Genomic DNA, 19,500 nt, shown 5'->3' with positions numbered 1-19,500 from the left:
CTCTGGCTACTCAGTCAAATTCTCTAGTGCTGTTTCAGATAAATTCTGAAACAGCACTTGAACTTGACTTGAGCTCAGTCATTCAGCCTTATTCTCCTTCTTGGCAACTGTGTCCCTCTAAGAAAGGTTGTCCCTGAACACAAGACAGTCTCAGTCCAGACTGTGCTCCAGCTGTTGTGTTCTTTATATTTGTATGTATTGTTGTATCACCTGTGAATTAACCTGTACGTGAGGTGCTTTACAAATAAGGTCTGAGTGGTTGTTTCATCGTATCAAAAACCTTGCTGTGTGTGTTTCAGCTGACTCAGGCTCAGACCGGAAAGTTTAACGTCCACGTTCACGTCGAGTACGAGTGGCGTCTCCAGAATGAGGACCTGGACGAGAGCGAGGACGAGATGGAGGACAAGGCGAGCTGGTTTTATCTGATGAAGTAAAACGACATGTAGAGAAGTTCAGGATGTGTAACAGCCTCTTGGTTTCTGTGCATCCCCCCTGCAGCCCATCCCCAACCGTCGTGAGGAGCGCCCGGTCAGCTGCTTCCTGCCGGGCAGCGGCCCCATGCAGCCCAACCTGGCGGCGCTGGCCCGGGACGCCGCCTGTCTAGTACGGGACAAGCAGAGGCCTCAGGTCCCCAGCACCATAATCAGTAACGAGACGTACGGCACCATGCTGGACCTCAACCTGCCGCCACCGGGACCGACACCCCCGCTGCCGCCCAGAGCACCCCACAGAGGTCAGAGGATGTGGGGGAGTTGGTTTGTTTTGTATCTGGGATCTGACTCCCTGCTGAACTATTCTTGTCTTTGCACCTGGAATAGAAATGACATTAACGCTGAGACGTGTGGTTTTGTGTCCCTGCTGGTTCAGGTCACAGTAAACCTGCTGCCATAGAAACCGTAGGAAGACAGCGGTCGTCCTCTGACCCCCCAAACCCTCAGGCCCCTGAGAGGAACTCCTCCATGTATGGTGAGTGTCACTTCCTGTCAGCTCTACACTGTCTAAACAAAATAAACGCTATAATGTGCACTGTGTATTTTGTGACTTTATAGTCGTTTAGTGCCTTTTATCAATTAGTCTCTTTGTAGTTGTTTTATGTCTCTTTGTTTTTGTTTTGCATCTCTTGTTGTCATTTTTGTGAATGATATTCAAATTTTACACACACTTTCACACATACAGGATACAGCCCTGTATGTGTACCTGCAGCCTGAGAGGAAGCCTGCAGACAGCACTCAGGGCTGATAAAATACAGCAAAAACACATTTTTTGGTTAAAAACAAACCGTTTTTACTGCCAATATTCTCCTGAATTATGCTAAACTTGACATGACTCAAATATTATATATTAGATATGAAAATAAAGGACAAAAAGGTCACTGTATTAATACAACAGTGATTATACAGCATTTCTTTTTTCTCACAACCTTTAATTTAAATGATGTGACAAATTCCATTCTAATGTGTTACTGTCTAGACTGATATAGATGTATAAGTGTTGAAAAATGTCATTCATCATTCACATACTTTATTTATTTATTTATTTATTTTTATTTTTTTATTTATTTTATTTTTTTTACTGATTTTTTTTTTTTGTGGCAAAATTTCTGAAACCAAACGTCCACCTGAGCTCCACCTGTCCAACCAGGATGAGCCAGCTCCTGGTTTTCATTCAACACGACGGAAACACGATTTTGAAGATTTACTGGAAATTCAGTAAAAAATTTGAGCTGAATTTGAACAAAACTTGACGAATGACATGAAGTCTGACTCAGACCTCTCCTCCTCTCCCAGTGCCCCCACCAGCAGCTCCTCCTCCAGTGAACAAGAAGCCCAGTATGTTGGAGACCAAGACCGTGTCGGCCAGGAACACCCCCCTCCCTCCTCTGCCTACTGCAACAGCACCAGGACTCTCCTCTGTCCCCCCAGCTCCACCAGTCCCACCACCACCCTCCATCCCACCACCACCCCACTACAAAGCTCCACCTCTTCCCCCACCAGTCCCCGTTCACAAGACCAGCAGACCAGCAGGACCATCAGGACCCAGGTCTCCTAAATCAGCCACCGGGTACGTACTGGACTATCCTGGTCTGCAATGAACTATACTGAATTTTACTGGTCTGTACTTGTCTCTACTGGTGTGTACTGGTGTGTACTGTTCTGTAGTGGACTTTACTGGTCTGTACTGGTCTGTACTGGTCTTTACTGGTCTGTACTGGACTTTACTGGTCTGTACTGGTCTTTACTGGTCTGAACTGGTCTTTACTGGTCTGCACTATTCTGTACTGATCTGTATTGGTCTGTACTGGTCTGTACTGATCTGTACTGGTCTGTACTGGTCTGCACTATTCTGTACTGATCTGTATTGGTCTGTACTGGTCTGTACTGATCTGTACTGGTCTGTACTGGTCTGCACTATTCTGTACTGATCTGTATTGGTCTGTACTGGTCTGTACTGATCTGTACTGGTCTGTACTGGTCTGCACTATTCTGTACTGATCTGTATTGGTCTGTACTGGTCTGTACTGTTCTGTACTGATCTTTACTGATCTGTACTGGTCTTTACTGGTCTGTACTGGTCTTTACTGGTCTTTACGGTTCTGTACTGGTCTTTACTGGTCTGTACTGAACTATACTGAATTGTAGTGATCTGTACTGGTTTGTATTGGTCTGTACTGATCTGTACTGGTCTGTACTGGTCTGCACTATTCTGTACTGGTCTGTACTGGTCTGTACTGGTCTGTACTGGTCTGTACTGATCTGTACTGGTCTGTACTGGTCTGTACTGATCTGTACTGGTCTGTACTGGTCTGCACTATTCTGTACTGATCTGTATTGGTCTGTACTGGTCTGTACTGATCTGTACTGATCTGTACTGGTCTGTACTGGTCTATACTGGTCTGTACTGGTCAGATTAGATCAGTAGCAGTCTGTTCATTGAATATTAGAATTGGGAGTTTTTTATGAGCTGATTTTATTTTTACTGATTTCAGATTGGTGAAACATCCTCCACAGAGACCTCCTCTCAGGACTGTATCTGTGGACAAACGAGGTACACACACACACACACACACACACACACACACACACACACACACACACACACACACACACAGATGTTGATAACCCTGAAGGTACTGATCTCTTGTGTTGGTTTTATTTCTCTCTGCAGGTTCTCAGTCCAAATCCCCCCAAAGTCCGGCTCCTCCAACACCCAAACCCAGAAGCACCTTCTCTGTAAGTCCTCAAATTCAGCAGCACAGTCAGAGGTCAGAGGTCAACGCTGAGGGTACCATACAGTCAATGGCAGAAGATAATGAATATAAGACAGTGTCAGCTCGTCAAAGTGAACCTGATGTTCCTCTAGTTTGTTACTGAATCTCCTTCTGTCTGGTGTTTAATTAACACTAATTAATGCAATGAACACTAATTGAGTCCAGCAGTTATTTTCTTTCTGACACAAAACACTGAATTCAAATAATCACAGACTGATTGATTCAAGCATCAGGAGAACAAAACATGTGACTGTATAAACAAGTTGTTTTATGAATGTAGTTTGGTTTAGTTTGTTTAAAAAATATAAAAATTGCTTGATTGTGCTACTTAAAATTTAATGTGTGTGCGTGTGCGTGTGTGTGTGTATAGAAGCAGAAGCCTCAGAGAGTGAAGGCCATCTACAACTGTTCAGCTGATAATCCAGACGAGCTGACGTTCATTGAGGGGGAGGTGATCGTGGTGGAGGGGGAGGAGGACAGCGAGTGGTGGGTGAGTGAGACCATGGATTTTTTTTTTTACCGCACCCACACCTGTTTGGCCACATATGATTGACTGGTGAGAAAATCTGTCACAATCAGAGTCCAAAGTGACACTTTTACAACGTCCAACCCACAGTGAAAACCTCAAAATTATTAAAAAACAAATCATAATAATTAGAATTTATTAAAAAGAAAAGCAGCAAATTCGTCACATGTGAGAAAGTGGAGCCATGAAATGTTTTGTTTTAACATGAAAAATGACTTAAAGTTATAGTTTTTTTAATAATTATCTTTGTGTCCATAAACTAATCATTTCAGCTGTATTTGTATTTACTGTTGAGGAGTTGAATTTATAACATAAAGCTCCTCATACGTCTTATATGAAAAAATCTTCATTTGTAAAGTAACTAAACCTGACAGGTATTTCAAAAAGTGGCATGAAAAGAAAACACTCAAAATAAAAGTTCCTTGAATTTGTTCTAAATTCATTTGCACTTGAATAAATGTACTTACAGTTTCGCTTAATGTTTCACATTTATTTTTATTTGGGGAATATTGCACATTTTACTGCTCCACATTTATTTAACAAGAGACGTTACTTTTCAAATTAAGACTGAACAAAACATGAGATCAGTTTCTAAAGTAGATGCTTTGTTGCAGGTTAATGTAGTAACAGTGTCAAGAAGCTGCTCGCTGAACAACTACAACATTCAAGTGTTGCTTACGTGTTAATGCATTAGTAATAATGGTCCAATAATATGATAATATAACACTGAGACATAACAAGTACTTTTACTTTTAATAAAGTAAATTTTAGTATTTATTTTTACAGTGTAGTATTTACTGCTTTTACCAAAGTAAATCAGAATCTTTCTTCCAGCACTGGGAATATGTGGAGGTTCTCACTCACTACTAAATACTTCCTGCAAGTGTGTCACAATAAAAGCCTCCCACAGTAGGTGACCTTTGCAAGGCTTTCAGAAAACACAGAGAGGTCTTACTGAAATATAATGAAGGAGAAATTACAAATGAAGGCCATGCCTGGTTTTCTCTAGAGTCGAAATAAGTCAGTAATCTTTACTCTCTGCTGGGTTTCAGTTCGGTCACATTGAAGGAGAGCCGACCAGACAGGGCATGTTTCCTGTCACCTTCGTTCACTTCATCACAGAGTGACATCAGGTGTGAACGGAGACAATTCCCGCCTCCTGTTGTTCGACGGCACGGCGCAGTCTGAGCAGAAACAAGCAGGACAAAGACTCAGAGTCTTCGCCTCCTCCTGGATCAATGAGGGAGCTCGAGCTCGACCCGAGACCCAAAATCTAAATGAACTAAAACAGACTGAAGCTGCTTTTTCTGCCACCTGATGCCTTCATTTCCTCTCAGATGTTGCAAATTTAAACCATGAGAACTGAGCTCATATTGTTTTTGTCTGTGTTGTTTTCAAACTCACAGAACTTTATTTTTGAATTCTAGTGGAGATCTGAAACTTTCGAAAAAGATCCCAAATCTGTCAGGTTAAATTCAGTGGAAATATGTTTAATATGATGCAGCAGAAATAAAGAAAAAACATGGAATGAATTGAAATATTTATCTTGGTGAAAACATCACAGAGCTTCAGTGAAGAGCTGCAACAACATGATACATGATATACACTGTATGGCCAAATGTATGTGGACAGTAGAGGCTCTTATAGTGTCACAATCATATGTTTCACTGTCACATAAGGAGCTGTCCTCATACTTTTGGCCACGTCTGTGATACAACTTGTGCTGCTGGTATCAAACCTGTGACGTTACAGCCCAGAAATCCTCTGATCTGATCTGTGTTTTCTGTTTTGATCACAAATGTCTGTGATTCCAGTTTTGGCTGGAAAATGATTTTTATAGTTTTAACTTGTTTTGCTGAAGGGCTGCAAGTTCCCTGTATTAGCTGGAGGGTAAAATACAAACGTCCACTTTGATTTTACTTTACTGTCATGTTCTTTAAAAGCACTGTGCCATTAAAAACATGAAAATTCTCCTTTAAAATAATGTTCATGTGTTTTTGTCTTTTTTTTTGTTGTTGTTGCTCTTGAAAAAATAATTTTGTACTTATCATAATGTAAAGTCTTAATTTTTCCTATTATTTTTCTTTTTTTCCTCTATTTTTCATTTTTCTCTCTATTTCTTCTCTTTTTTTATTTCATGTCCTTCCTTGCATATCCCCTTTGCTTTTATTTGTCCCCTCTGCCTTTCTTATTTTTTCCCCTCTCCATGATGATGTCTCGTTTTTGTTTTGTTTTTAATGCAACACATAATAATCCTGGAATAATCTCTTTTAAAATTTAGTTTCTTTTTTTCAGTAGATTTGGTCACCACTCAAAGTGCCACACAGTTTTCACAAACTCTCAATCACAGTTTCATATCCTGAGATCTTGGCATTTTCCCACATTTTCTCCAGATTTATGATATTATTATATAATTATTATTATTTTGTAATTTCATTCGGTCTCATAATAATAATACAACCACGAGCAGAGCCTGCAGTCACGTGTGATGTCATCCACGAGACTGTTGCGAGAGTACAGACCCAGCACCCTGATGCATTCATTGCAATATCGGGGGATTTTAACCATGTCACTCTCACCTCTCACCTGACTGGCTTCACTCAGTATGTTGACTGTCCCACAAGGGAAAATAAGACACTGGATCTTTTGTATGCAAATGTCAGAGGCCTACACTGCTTCAGCTCTACCACCACTTGGCAGATCAGATCATAATCTGTTTTTTCTTCAGCCTTCCTACAAGCCCTGTGCACTGAGACAGGCTGCAGCCACCTGCTCATTCAGGAACTGGACCCTGGAGGCCAGTGAGTCTCTAAAAGACTGTTTTGAGTGCACAGATTGGAATGTCCTGTTGGAGTCACAGGAAAATGTTAGCAGCAAGGACCCTGACCTTGATAGAATGGTTGAATGTACCACAGACTACCTTAACATCTATATTGACACTGTAATACCAGCAAGGACTGTACACTGCTTTCCAAACAACAAACCCTGGATCACCAGTAACACCAGAAAAAGGAGGCCTTCAGGAATGGAGACGGGGAGAAGCTCAGGTGTGAGCAACATGAGCAGAAGAGGAGACTAAAGCGGTGAAGGAGGACTACAAAAGGAAAGTAGAGAGGAAGCTGCAGCACAACAACACCAGAGAGGTGTGGAAGAGGATGAGGACCATCACTGGCTATAAAGAGAAGAACAGCCAGGCAACATCAGGTGATGTGGACAAGGCCAATGAGTTCGAGCTGTTCTACAACAGGTTTGACACAGCCTCACCTGTTCTCTCTCCCACTGCTTCAGCTGCAGCTTCTCCTACAGCATCTCCTCCACAACCTGACACTGCAGCTGCAACTCCCTCCACACTGGGGTCAAGTCTCCTGTCCTTTACAGCGGAGGAGGTGAGGGCGGAGCTCAAGAGGCTATGTCCTGGAAAGGCAACAGGCCCGGCTGGTGTGTGTCCGAGGCTTTTAAAGGACTGTGCAGCCCAGCTGGCTGACTCTCTTCAGAGGATCTTTAATTTAAACCTTCAAACAGTGAGGGTCCTGGTCCTGTGGAAAACATCATGTCTTGTTCCAGTCCCTAAAGTAGGATGACCGGCTGAGATAAATGACTACAGACATCCCTCCTTACCCTCACATCACACATCATGAAGACCCTGGAGCATTCAGTGAATGGAGTGACAAGAACACCTCCAAGACCAAGGAGATGGTCATGGACTTTCAGAGGTCTAGGCCCACCCTCCAGCCATGCAACATTCAAGGGAAGGACATTGAGGTGGTGCACACTTATAAATACCAAGGTGTGCACCTGGACAGTAAACTGGACTGGTCCCTGAACACAGATGCCATCTACAGGAAGGGGCAGAGCCAGCCCTTTTTCCTCAGGAGGCTCAGGTCCTTTGACGTCTGCAGTGAAATGCTGCACATGTTTTATCAGTCAGTGGTGGCCAGTGGACTCTTTTATGCTGCAGTCTGCTGGGGCAGCAGCATGTCCGACATGAACACAAAGAGACTGGACAAGCTGGTCAAAAAGGCTGGGTCTGTGCTTGGCAGGAGTCTGGACTCACTCAGGACTGTTGTTGAGAGAAGCATGCAATGTAAGATGAAGGCCATCTTGGAAAATACCAACTATCCTCTCCACAACATTTTTGGCAGGACAGAGAAGCAGCTACAGCTGCAGCAAACGTCTCATCTCACTGCGCTGCAGAACAGAGAGGTTCAGGAGATCCTTTGTTCCCACTGCCATCAGGCTATACAACACCTCAGCAGGAAGTGGACTAATCTAATTATAAACTATTATTGTTTATTTATTAGTAAGTGTGTATTTTTATTATTATTATTATTATTATCATCAACAATGAGCCAATGGACACATGAATTTTCCTATGGGATAAAGTATCTATCTATAATACTATCTACTTAATTTTAATTTGATTGACTATAATTGACAGAACAATAAAATACATTGAGTACACAATGATACAAATACATTTAAACATTATATTTTTTGTTAATGCTGCGAAAGTCTCAGGGACTTTTTTTTTAATATGAAAAATTATGAATGACAAGAGTAAACTTAGTCATAAAATTGGTTTAATATAATATCTATTCATTCTGATTTACTAAATTAGAAGCAGTTATATTTGTTTACTTTTGAATTCCATCACAAAATGTCTACTCGTGTTTTTTAACATGGTTAAAATACAATAAGAATGGTTTATATTTCTAGTAATCACTAAACTAATTTTCCTGGAAGGTGGAACTTTCATCTCATGTCAGAGATGAGGGGTGTAGAACACGGACAGATTTACCGCACGGACCGGAAAAGCCAAACTTCTGGACAGGCGCGTAGCAGCTAAATCAGTGATGAATTAAATGTTTTTGTGAAATATTCGTCTTGTTTGTTGAAGTAAACATGGCAGCTAAACGTAAACCTGACACGGTTGTTCCCGCGGAGGAAAGTGACCAACTGCTCATCCGCCCGCTGTGAGTTTAAATACAACTTTTATCTCAGTTTTAACAGAAAGCGTCTGTGTCTGCGGCTCTATCACCAAACTCCACTCACGAACTGACTAATTTAAAAGTTACTTTCTGTCAACAAAAGCAAAAACATAGTTAAACTTGGTCTTTTAGTACTTTAAATCAACCCTTATAGGCAAGTTTTCATTTCGGCACAGACCAAATGTTTTTGGTACAACACTAACTTGTATAACTAACTGCTAGTATCTTACATCAACATACGTTTGATGACGAATTGAAATCATGTTGTTCTCAGTGGATTCTATAAATTCAAAATATACAATCTTATTGATTAGCGAAGTTATATAACTAACGTTTGGCATTTTTTTATCTATTTGCTAATTCGGTTTTAAAATGTGTGATTAATGAAAGGAGTCCCTCTGGGATGAGTGTGGGTCTGGGCTGGTAGTTACTTGCAACTTATGTAAATGCATCTTGGCAGCAAATCCCTGTTATTTTTTTTGATGAGTTTGATTAATGACTTTATTATTTTATTAACTTTAATCATCTGTAAATACTGAAATATAAAACATATAGATGTTATTTGGACATAAAGAATGATGATTTTGACTTTGTGTCCAGAGGAGCAGGACAAGAGGTGGGACGATCCTGCATCATCCTGGAGTTCAAGGGACGGAAGATCATGGTAACACTGCCTTTGTTTTGTTTGTCACATCATGTGTACATTTTAAAGTCAAAGTGAAGAGTCAACTGGGTGTGTTAAAACGTGTGTGTGTGTGTGTTGTGTAGCTGGACTGTGGGATCCATCCTGGTCTTGAGGGAATGGACGCTCTTCCCTACATCGACCTGATTGATCCGGCTGAGATTGACCTGCTGCTCATCAGCCAGTGAGTTCAGAGAACACACACACTTTACACACACTGACTTAAGATTGTTTCTTCCATTTTACCCTAAAGTTTCTTTTACTGTGGTACTTTAGAGTTCATCTGATAATGATTTATTGGATGATGTTTGACATTTTACAGTGTGTGTTTACAGCACTATAAAACAAAAGGAAATTGTAATTAAAAAAAGGACAATGTGGTGCAGATGTTTGTCATGACAGTCCTGACAAGTTCAGGTGTGAAAGCCCATCATCCCTGAGGTAAAGTAAATATCAGAGTGGATGAAGAAGTGGAGGCTCCTCAGTAACTGACATGTTTCCTTCCGCCTCCTCCCTCAGCTTCCACCTGGACCACTGTGGCGCTCTGCCCTGGTTCCTGCAGAAGACCAGTTTTAAAGGACGAACCTTCATGACTCACGCCACCAAGGCCATCTACCGCTGGCTGCTGTCCGACTACGTCAAAGTCAGGTAGGATGCAAAAAACAGAGGCCCAGATTACTGGGATGTAGTTGCCTGTTTTTTCAGGCGTAGATATGACACGTTCTGCCCTAAACACATCTGCTGTATTTATCAAACTCAGAGTTTGTTTGTCATTTGAATGAGTATTTGCAGTTCTGTCTCCTTCCTCTTTGTATTTGTATTTAAGGAAGGGGTCACACAAATAATAGCGAGGAGTCATTTTAAGAGGCTGATTGTTCAATGAGCTGCAGTCTCAGTAAATCAGATGCTGAACACACACAGATTATACAGGGTTAAAGGACCTGTGTTGTCGTCTTAGTCACACCTATTCTTTTTACGGTACAATGATACATGTGAGGATATGAAACTGTGTTTTTAATTAATTAGCATATAAATGTTTAATGTGATGCAATGTTAAGATTATGTGGATTATTTATGTGGTCAGATTAGACAGAGTGATTTGTACTCCACCAGGACACTATCAGCAGTGTGATGTGTATTAAAGCGTGTGTGCGTGTGTGCAGTAACATCTCGGCGGACGACATGCTGTACACTGAGTCGGACCTGGAGGAGAGCATGGAGAAGATCGAGACCATCAACTTCCACGAGGTGAAGGAAGTGGCCGGCATCAAGTTCTGGTGTTACCACGCCGGACACGTCCTCGGAGCCGCCATGTTCATGATCGAGATCGCCGGCGTCAAGGTAACAAACACCCCCGGTCACATGACGCTGTCTTCTTCCATGAGAATCAGCTACAGAGCTCAAAGCAACAAGATCAAATTCATCCTGTTCTTGTTGTTGCACTGTCTGAATTCTGGTTGTTGTTGTTGTTGTTGTTGTTGTTTATGACCTGCTCTAATGCCTCATGTTTACTGAGTCTCCAGAGGATCAGATGGTAGGAAAGTTGCTGTGGTGGAAAAACAAACAAACATACAAACAAACAAACAAACAAACAAACAAACGGATTACTGTGAACAGGTTGATAAACTGAGTCTGGTTCTTCTGGTTCTTAAGCACCAGCCCTTCAGAATAAAAGCAGGGAAATACAGTTCTTTTAAAAAAACAGTTTTTTACATAATGTAGTGCAGCATTTTATTGTCATACCTATCTAAAGGAAAGCACATACTGATAACTGATTTCATAAAAATGCTAAAATATATCCCAGAATACACCTCCTCGCCTGAACCTTATTCTGATATATGTACTGTATATGAATCACAGTGTCTGATTCACACTGTGACAGAGGTATTGTATTTGTCTGGTATTAGAGCAGAAACACTTAGTGGATTAATCAATTAATCAATAGACAGCTATGCAACGATTTTGATAATTTATTATGATTTTCAATCACTTTTTATCAATCAATCAAACTTTATTTGTATAGCTCTTTTCATACAGGCTAGTGCAGTTCAAAGAGCTTCACAGACTGATGAGCTAAAAAGAAAAGGACAAGTAAAGTAAGAAAGCTGACAATGAGACACAATAAAAAATAAATTAAATAAATTAAAAAGCTACAATAACATTAGCAAACAAAAAAAGAAAATAATGAAATAGCAGATAGAATAGAAAAAAATGCAATAATGTACAATTTATAATAAAATAAAGTGACTAAGCACACGCACCAGTTCAAACTTCTCAAATGTGAAGATTTTCCGACTTTCTCTATTTGATTTCACAGTGAACTGAATATCTCTTTGTTTGTTGAACGAAACAAGATGTTTGAAGAAGTCACCTCGGGCTGTCTTTATGATCTTTCAATTTTTTGTATAATCCAAACAATAATCAACAAATAAAACAATGATGATAGTAACTGTTAGTTTGCAGCCCTGTAGCTGGTTCCTGTTAGTCTGGAGTGGCTGGTTTTCTTGGTGGAGATGTTGGTACTTGATGAGCTGGTTTAGGATTTGGTTCAGAAACCGGCTCCAGAACTGAATAACAGAACTCCGCACTGGTGAATATCATCATGTGTTAATCTAAAAATTGTTGTAGTTTTTACATCTACACCTCTTGTCTTGTTACACCTGTTCTAATCGTGTGCGTGTGTGTGTGTGTGTGTGTGTGTGTGTGCATGTGCATGTGCATGTGTGTGTGTAGTTGTTGTACACAGGAGATTTCTCCCGTCAGGAGGACAGACATCTGATGGCAGCCGAGATCCCCAGTGTCAAACCAGACATCCTCATCACAGTGAGTGGAGCTGCACAGATTAGAAATTAAACTTTATTTAAACACTGAGCAGCCTCTAAATTCAAACTCATTATGTGTGTGTGTGTGTGTGTGTGTGTGTGTGTGTGTGTGTGTGTGTGTGTGTGTGTGTGTGTGTGTGTGTGTGTGTGTGTCAGGAGTCAACGTACGGGACTCACATCCATGAGAAGCGAGAGGAGAGAGAGGCTCGTTTCTGCAACACCGTCCACGACATCGTGAACAGGGAGGGTCGATGTCTGATCCCCGTCTTTGCTCTGGGACGAGCCCAGGAGCTGCTGCTCATCCTGGGTGAGAGCACAAGACACACTGGCCTCAGCTCCACTTGTCAGATAAAATCCAGATGAGATCTAAGACTCTTTTATTCACACACCTCTCTTTGTTTTCTTGGCCACATGTAAATCAAGATCAGACTTCCTCCGGAAGATCTTGATAATTATCAGGAAAAAAAATTCCACTGATAACGGAACTCATATTCTGTGTGTGTGTGTGTGTGTGTGTGTGTGTGTGTGTGTGTGTGTGTGTGTGTGTGTGTGTGTGTGTTTGACAGACGAGTACTGGCAGAACCACCCGGAGCTCCACGACATCCCCATCTACTACGCTTCGTCTCTGGCCAGGAAGTGCATGGCTGTGTACCAGACCTACATCAACGCCATGAACGACAAGATCCGCAAGGCCATCAACATCAACAACCCCTTCGTCTTTAAACACATCAGCAACCTGAAGGTGAGTCGAGGAGCGCTGCAGGCCGTCCTCTCACAGGTGTGCTGCTGTTGTCTTTTTTTTTTATCCTGCAGCAGGTTCATGTCTCTTGATGCGTCTGCGTTTCAGAGCATGGATCACTTTGACGACATCGGCCCCAGCGTGGTGATGGCGTCTCCCGGTATGATGCAGAGCGGCTTGTCCAGAGAGCTGTTTGAGAGCTGGTGCACTGACAAGAGGAACGGCGTCATCATCGCCGGATACTGCGTGGAGGGAACCCTCGCCAAGGTGAGTTCAGCGAGCGTGAAGCCTTAGGTCCTCTGCATCTCCACCTGCTGTTCTGGTTCATATAGGTCGGTGAAGGTGAGTAAAGATCAGAGCAGGTGGTGATTAATAAATACACTCTCAGCCAATCACATCACTGTGAGAATAAAACAGCTGTGGAGCTCTGGTATTCCGATGTTTCAGAGTCAGAATGAACCATTCTTCTGACACAGCTTTTATCTAATCGGAGGCTGTAGATTTATCAACATATGTGCTGCTGCCTTCAGGTGCTGCAGGGATTTACTAAACTGAAGCAGAAACTTTTCACACAGTTCGAAGCAGCTGTGGACGTCAGATTCTGTCAGAATCAGTCATTCATTTAGAGATCAGTGCAGACTGATTTACTGACGTTCCTGCTTAAATCACATCAAACATTAGTTTTCATGATTAAAACATCCCAAGTATCCGAGGAGTTATTATTTGAAATTATTTATTTACATTTTAAGCATTATTCCGTCACACCTGTTCATTTTCTGCAAGTATTCACTTTCCTTTTGAAGATGAAATGTTCCACAAACAGATGTCTCAGGGTAGAGCTGCTCAATTAATCGAAATATAATCAAAATTGCAATATAGCCAAGTGCAATATCCAAATCACAGGAGCTGGAATTTTTTTGATGAAGGTAAATTGTGTCACAACACTGTTGTGCATAAGCAGCATAAGCCCCGACCTACAAATCATATTCTCCAGATAAAAGAACATAAATACTGGCAATATGGTTTATTTGCATATCGTTATCTCAGGGTCTACGACAAGTTTTCCACCAAAGAGTAACAACTCTCTTTATGCTGCCTCATTTTTAATGAACCTCGTGTGTGTGTGTGTGTGTGTGTGTGTGTGTGTGTGTGTGTTCCAGCACATCATGACGGAGCCAGATGAGATCGCCACCATGTCGGGTCAGAAGCTTCCCCTGAAGATGTCAGTGGACTACATCTCCTTCTCTGCTCACACCGACTACCAGCAGACCAGCGAGTTCATCAGAGCGCTCAAACCCCCTCACGTGGTAATCACATGACCCAAATACACACACACACACACGTCTGTTCAAAGACACACAACATGTCCCTGTGATATCAGCTGACAGGTGAAGGACGGAGTCACAGAGGTGATGTGCCGACTGTAAACGTATAAATCCGCTCTGAGCTCCAGCCTCAGAAGAAAAAAGTGTAGCTACATGTGTTTGTGCTCGTGTCTCCAGATTCTGGTCCATGGCGAGCAGAACGAGATGGCCCGTCTGAAGGCGGCTCTGATCCGCGAGTACGAAGACAACGACGAGGTTCACATCGAAGTCCACAACCCGCGAAACACAGAGGCCGTGACGCTGAACTTCAGAGGAGAGAAACTGGCCAAGGTTCGTATGAAAAGTTTCAGCTGTGAGGTTTTTATCAGCTGATTTCTCAAGTGTGTGTGCGTGCGTGTGTGTTGTATAACCATGTTAACTCCCAGCATGCTCTGCTTGCAGGTGATGGGCTCTCTGGCTGACAAAAAGTGTGCTCAGGATCAGAGGATTTCCGGGATCCTCGTCAAGAGAAACTTCAGCTATCACATCCTGACACCCTCCGACCTCTCCAGTCAGTAACACCGTGTGTGTGTGTGTGTGTGTGTGTGTGTGTGTGTGTGTTTACTCTTGTCACAAAATTTCTTTATCAACATTTATCCAAACACATTGACAGGCAAATTAAACAGCAACAATTCTGATAATCAATTAGTCTTTAAAGTTAAAGTGATCCATCAAAATATCAAACATTCTCTGGTTCCAGCTGCTGCTCTCTGTCACAGTAACTGAATCTCTGATTGATTTGAAGTGATTAACAGAGAAATAACGAAGGTCCAGTAACTGGTTCTCCTCGTGTGTCTCTGCTCAGACTACACAGATCTGTGTATGGGCACAGTGAAGCAGACCCAAGCCATCCCATACAGCGGACCCATCTCCCTGCTGGTCAGCCAGCTACGAAGCCTCGCAGGTGGGTCAGCACCTCACACCTCACCTGAGCTCACACAGTTTCTATTTCTGTCCACTATTAAACAACAGAAGCTGCTTCCGTGAAACCACAGGCCGGAGAGAAGAGTAACTTCCTGCAGCGTGTTCAGTGTGGTGTTGATCTGCTGTCTGTGTGTGTTTTCAGGAGACGTGGAGCAGGTGGAGGGAGCAGAGAAGATCACCGTCAGGATCTTTAAGAGCATCACTCTGGTTCACGAGGCCGGCATGGTGCTGCTGGAGGTCAGACACACAAGGACGACACTGATAACGTTTCTGAAGGCAGCCCATCACTTTTTAATATACTAATTAATATACTATTATATTCTTTACACTTTTTAAAGTGTAAAGAATATCCCGCACACAGCTCAAACTCAGCATCACAATTTATTGATCATGCTAATGTTTCAGTCACTGAAGCAGGATATTCTTCTTTTTGAGACTGAAGTGAGGCTTTCTGACGCACCTGCACCTAAGACATATGGATGCGTGAATATCTTCATCGAGAAAAATTCATGTTTTATAGTCAAACCCACCTGTTGTGTCTCTGCCTCTGATCCAGTCTGTGTTCAGTTTGTAAAAATGTATAAACTCTGTACTCTCGACCGCGGCCTTATAAACCAGTTTATAAACATGAAATATATGGTGTATAACCTGATTATGTAGTAATAGGCAGCTACAGTGAGATTTTATTAATGTTCACTATCTGTTCTATGTATTTTATATTATTCCAGCTCATAATCTGTTTATACAGCAGATCTCACCCAGTTCTGATCATAGCTACATCATAGTCCACATTATAAATCAGTTATTACATGTTTACATGCTGATTATACAGGATATACTAAAGACCTTGAAGTGATACCATGATAATAATTATAATCTTTACAGGTAGGGGACATAACAAAATTCTCAACAGAAAAAACTAACTGCCCGAAAAAATAAAAATTGATGATAAGTGACTGAGACAAATAAAAGAAGTAAAAAGCTCAGACAGATTAATGCAGAAATAAAAGTTAGGAAAAAAATAATAATAGAAATAAAAATGAGTTTTTAGCAGGAATCAGAAACATCAGTTTTTTTCCACCAACGTGTGACTGACTTTATGTTCTCCTCTCAGTGGATCGCCAACCCGCTCAACGACATGTACGCCGACGCCATCACCACAGTGATCCTGGAGGTCCAATCCAACCCCACAGCCCAGAAATGTCAGTAAACACATCACAGCCACCTGCTGTGGGACATTCCATTTTTTTCATTACACTGGTGAACGGAAACTTTTTTTTCTGTTTTTGTTTGATTCAGTTATTGAAGGCAGGAAGGAAACCTTCGACATGGAGCTGTTCGTGGAGAGACTGGAGCTCATGCTGCAGTGAGTACTCAACACAGTTACCTGCCGCAAACACCTGGGGAACATTTTGTTTTACCACGTCTGGAGTGCCAGGCGGGTGGAGTCAACGCCACAGCAACCAGCAGTTTCAGCTGACATTAAAGTCAGTTCGGTGTTTTGTTACCTGTTTACCAAACATGGATATTGTCTGTTGTGTTGCAGCGACATGTTCGGGGACGACTGTGTGAATTTCAAAGACGGTAAAAACCTGAGTGTGACGGTGGACGGAGTCACTGCGTTCATCGACCCAGAGACCAGAGTGAGTCCAACGTCTGCATCTCACATAAACACAGCAAATTAAAACACTTACATAAAACACACACTGTCAGTCATGGTCATCATGATTTAGTAGTTTTATATTTTCTCTGAATTAATTCACTTGCTGAATTTGACCATGTGAAAACGTCTCCAGTGACACTAGAGCCCCCACGAGGCTTTAAAAGTCATTACACACAAGACAATGGAACTTGTAGAAAGATAGTTAACTATTAATATTTACTGAATTCACACTTTACAATGAGAAATTGAAATAATAAGTTGCAGATACAACATGTTAATCAGGGCAGAGCTTCAGAGGTGCTGCCAGGTGGATCAGGCTAGCTGTTTCCCCCTGTTTCCAGTCTTTATGCTAAACTAAGCTAACCACATCCTGATATGACAGTGAACGCGTGAACATGTCACTTTGAAGTAAAGAGACGATTGATTTGAGTTATGAACTTTTGGAATTTTGACCTGTTGGTGGTGCTAGATGACAGATCAATCAAATCACTTCACCTTCTGCAATAGAATTTGTTTAAATCCAGTGGACTGACTGATGTTACCTTCTTCAAATAGTCCTGAGATTTAAAGACAAATCCACACAGATCAGACGCAGCAAAAATTATTTTCAATCTTTGCTTGGATTTTTACAATCACTCTGCCTCTGAGCAAAAAAGGACGTATTGCAAATAGAAAACGCAGCCTGATCACTCCCACGAGCGAGGTGTCAATCACGTCTAAACCACCAGTGTCTCAGCCTTTTACCCCTGTGTTGACCTCTGACCTCTGTGCGTTCTCATCTGCAGTCTGTGACCTGCACAGAGGACGAGTCTCTGAGGGAGATGGTGGAGGTCGCCATCCATCGGCTCTACGACGCCCTCAGCCCCGCCTTCTCACCGCGCCCACTCTGTGATGTCACCAGCAGCAACACCTTGTCATCAGTGATGTAGATGATGATGATGATGATGATGATGATGATGAACTGATGTTTGCCTTCTTGGTAACACTTTAAGTCCCTGTATTGATCACCAATAATCAGTATGTAAAGATGATATCTGGTTTCTGTAGCTGTCATCAGATCAGTGTTTGTTATTTGTGAACAGCACATCAGTGGAGGCTGCTGTATGAACATAATGACAGCTGGAATAGTATAGAATAGAACAAATACTGAACATTAATAAGCACCTATTCAACATGTTTTTATATCTGCTAACAGACATTATACTCTGTAATAAACCATTTATTTCTTTATATACTGGTAACAAAGGCTTAACACAGGGACTTTTAATTGAAGTGTTATGAGCTACTTTAACAAAGACAAACTCTTTGTTGGAAACATGATTCCAAAGGAATCAGCTTCAGGCGACAGACCACCAATACTTGTTGTTATTGTTTTTGTACTTGATTTGTCTATAAAACAAATGTCATGTCACAATTTGTTTTCTTTATGAGGAAAATAAATATTTGTCCAGTGAGATTTTTAGTGGATGAGTGTGTTTTTGTCCCCAAAGATAAATCTGCTTTGACTTTTTAACTTTAAAAGAGGAGTTAACAGTGGATTATTCTGACACAGATTTAATGTGTCAGAATGTGTCCTGACGAGACCCAAAACTTTATTTATTTTTCTTTATTATTTTTGTTTAAAGAAATTACTGAAATGATTATTGAATTATCCAAAAAGTTGACTTTGGTTTGATTAAACTAGAGCCGCAACATTAGGTCAATTAATTGATTAGTTAATCAACAGGAAATGAATCTGCAACTAATTTGATTATTGAAAATCATTTTTGCTCTTCTTTTTTTGTCTTTTTTTTCTTTTAAAGAAAAACAAATATTTTCTGGCTCTGGATTCTCAAATTTTAAGAGTTGATGCTTTTCTTTGTCACGCATGAATATAAACTAAATCTTTTGGTTTTCAGCTAAACAAGACAGGAAGACGCTCGGTCTGTAGGAAATTATGCCGGGAGTTTTAGAAATAGCAAAAAAATAAATAAAACCAGATAAAATGAAACCAGAATATCTTAACACATGAAATCCTAACAGCTACTTAGCTTGTATGTCCATGACAACTGAACAGACTAGTGAGAACCATGTTATGTTGTTGAAAGCTCTGGAAGAAGCTAGTATGTGCAACTTGAGTTGGGAAAGTTTTCTCTCTTAGTTTCAACACTGACAGCAGTCGATGATAAAATATTTCTCAGGATATTCATAACAGTTATTTAACAATGAATTTATTTCTGATCAGAATGAAAAACAGTTTGCCGACATGAAAACAGACAGTAGAACGTTTTATTTCCAAACAGCAGACTGACTGAACATCACAGTCTGACAGCAGTAAACACAGTGACATTAGAGACATGACACTCAGACCTCTAAATGGATTAATACAAATGATCATCAGCATGTAACAACACAGACTAAAACAAACATTACAGTGTACAGGACTCCACTCATTTCTTGAATACACAATATTGAAAATACTGACTAGTGCATTTTAATACCACAGAAAAAGAGAAGGCACAGGGATTTCAACAACAGTATGGCT

The 19,500-nt window shown here is 41.2% G+C and overlaps 2 protein-coding genes across 2 annotated transcripts in view; both read left to right on the top strand.

Annotated features, from left to right (window-relative positions):
- LOC111240312 (arf-GAP with SH3 domain, ANK repeat and PH domain-containing protein 2-like) overlaps nucleotides 1-5,778 on the top strand; it is a 32,817-nt gene extending 27,039 nt beyond the window's left edge. Inside the window, exons 21-28 of the mRNA XM_022770274.1 lie at nucleotides 300-407; nucleotides 499-733; nucleotides 868-966; nucleotides 1,788-2,061; nucleotides 2,987-3,045; nucleotides 3,166-3,230; nucleotides 3,639-3,758; nucleotides 4,847-5,778. Coding sequence (XP_022625995.1) covers nucleotides 300-407; nucleotides 499-733; nucleotides 868-966; nucleotides 1,788-2,061; nucleotides 2,987-3,045; nucleotides 3,166-3,230; nucleotides 3,639-3,758; nucleotides 4,847-4,921 — 1,035 coding nt within the window. The 3' untranslated portion in view covers nucleotides 4,922-5,778. The remainder of the gene's footprint in view (nucleotides 1-299; nucleotides 408-498; nucleotides 734-867; nucleotides 967-1,787; nucleotides 2,062-2,986; nucleotides 3,046-3,165; nucleotides 3,231-3,638; nucleotides 3,759-4,846) is intronic.
- Nucleotides 5,779-8,608: 2,830 nt separating this feature from the next.
- On the top strand, nucleotides 8,609-18,405 carry LOC111236101 (cleavage and polyadenylation specificity factor subunit 3-like). The gene is made up of 18 exons (XM_022764716.1): nucleotides 8,609-8,767; nucleotides 9,383-9,446; nucleotides 9,551-9,648; nucleotides 9,984-10,112; nucleotides 10,628-10,805; nucleotides 12,198-12,287; nucleotides 12,443-12,593; nucleotides 12,853-13,028; nucleotides 13,134-13,292; nucleotides 14,186-14,332; nucleotides 14,528-14,680; nucleotides 14,792-14,900; nucleotides 15,195-15,293; nucleotides 15,456-15,550; nucleotides 16,428-16,515; nucleotides 16,613-16,679; nucleotides 16,860-16,956; nucleotides 17,762-18,405. Exons 1-18 carry the CDS (start codon nucleotides 8,697-8,699, stop codon nucleotides 17,903-17,905), a joined length of 2,115 nt encoding a protein of 704 aa, XP_022620437.1. The 5' UTR covers nucleotides 8,609-8,696; the 3' UTR covers nucleotides 17,906-18,405.
- The last annotated feature ends 1,095 nt before the right edge of the window (nucleotides 18,406-19,500 follow it).

The sequence above is a fragment of the Seriola dumerili genome, unplaced genomic scaffold (assembly GCF_002260705.1).
Source record: "Seriola dumerili isolate Sdu_G_001 unplaced genomic scaffold, Sdu_1.0 BDQW01000025.1, whole genome shotgun sequence".
Classification (NCBI taxonomy): Eukaryota; Metazoa; Chordata; class Actinopteri; order Carangiformes; family Carangidae; genus Seriola; species Seriola dumerili.
The sequence above is the reverse complement of the archived record's forward strand: the minus strand, read 5'-3'. Positions and strand labels throughout refer to the sequence as shown.

Excerpts from the sequence above, each read along its gene's own strand:
- LOC111236101 (XM_022764716.1), top strand. The coding sequence starts at position 8,697 with ATGGCAGCTAAACGTAAACCTGACACGGTTGTTCCCGCGGAGGAAAGT. Across the intron at positions 10,806-12,197 it reads TCGAGATCGCCGGCGTCAAG|TTGTTGTACACAGGAGATTT; the intron begins GTAACAAACACC and ends GTGTGTGTGTAG. Across the intron at positions 12,594-12,852 it reads GGAGCTGCTGCTCATCCTGG|ACGAGTACTGGCAGAACCAC; the intron begins GTGAGAGCACAA and ends TGTGTTTGACAG.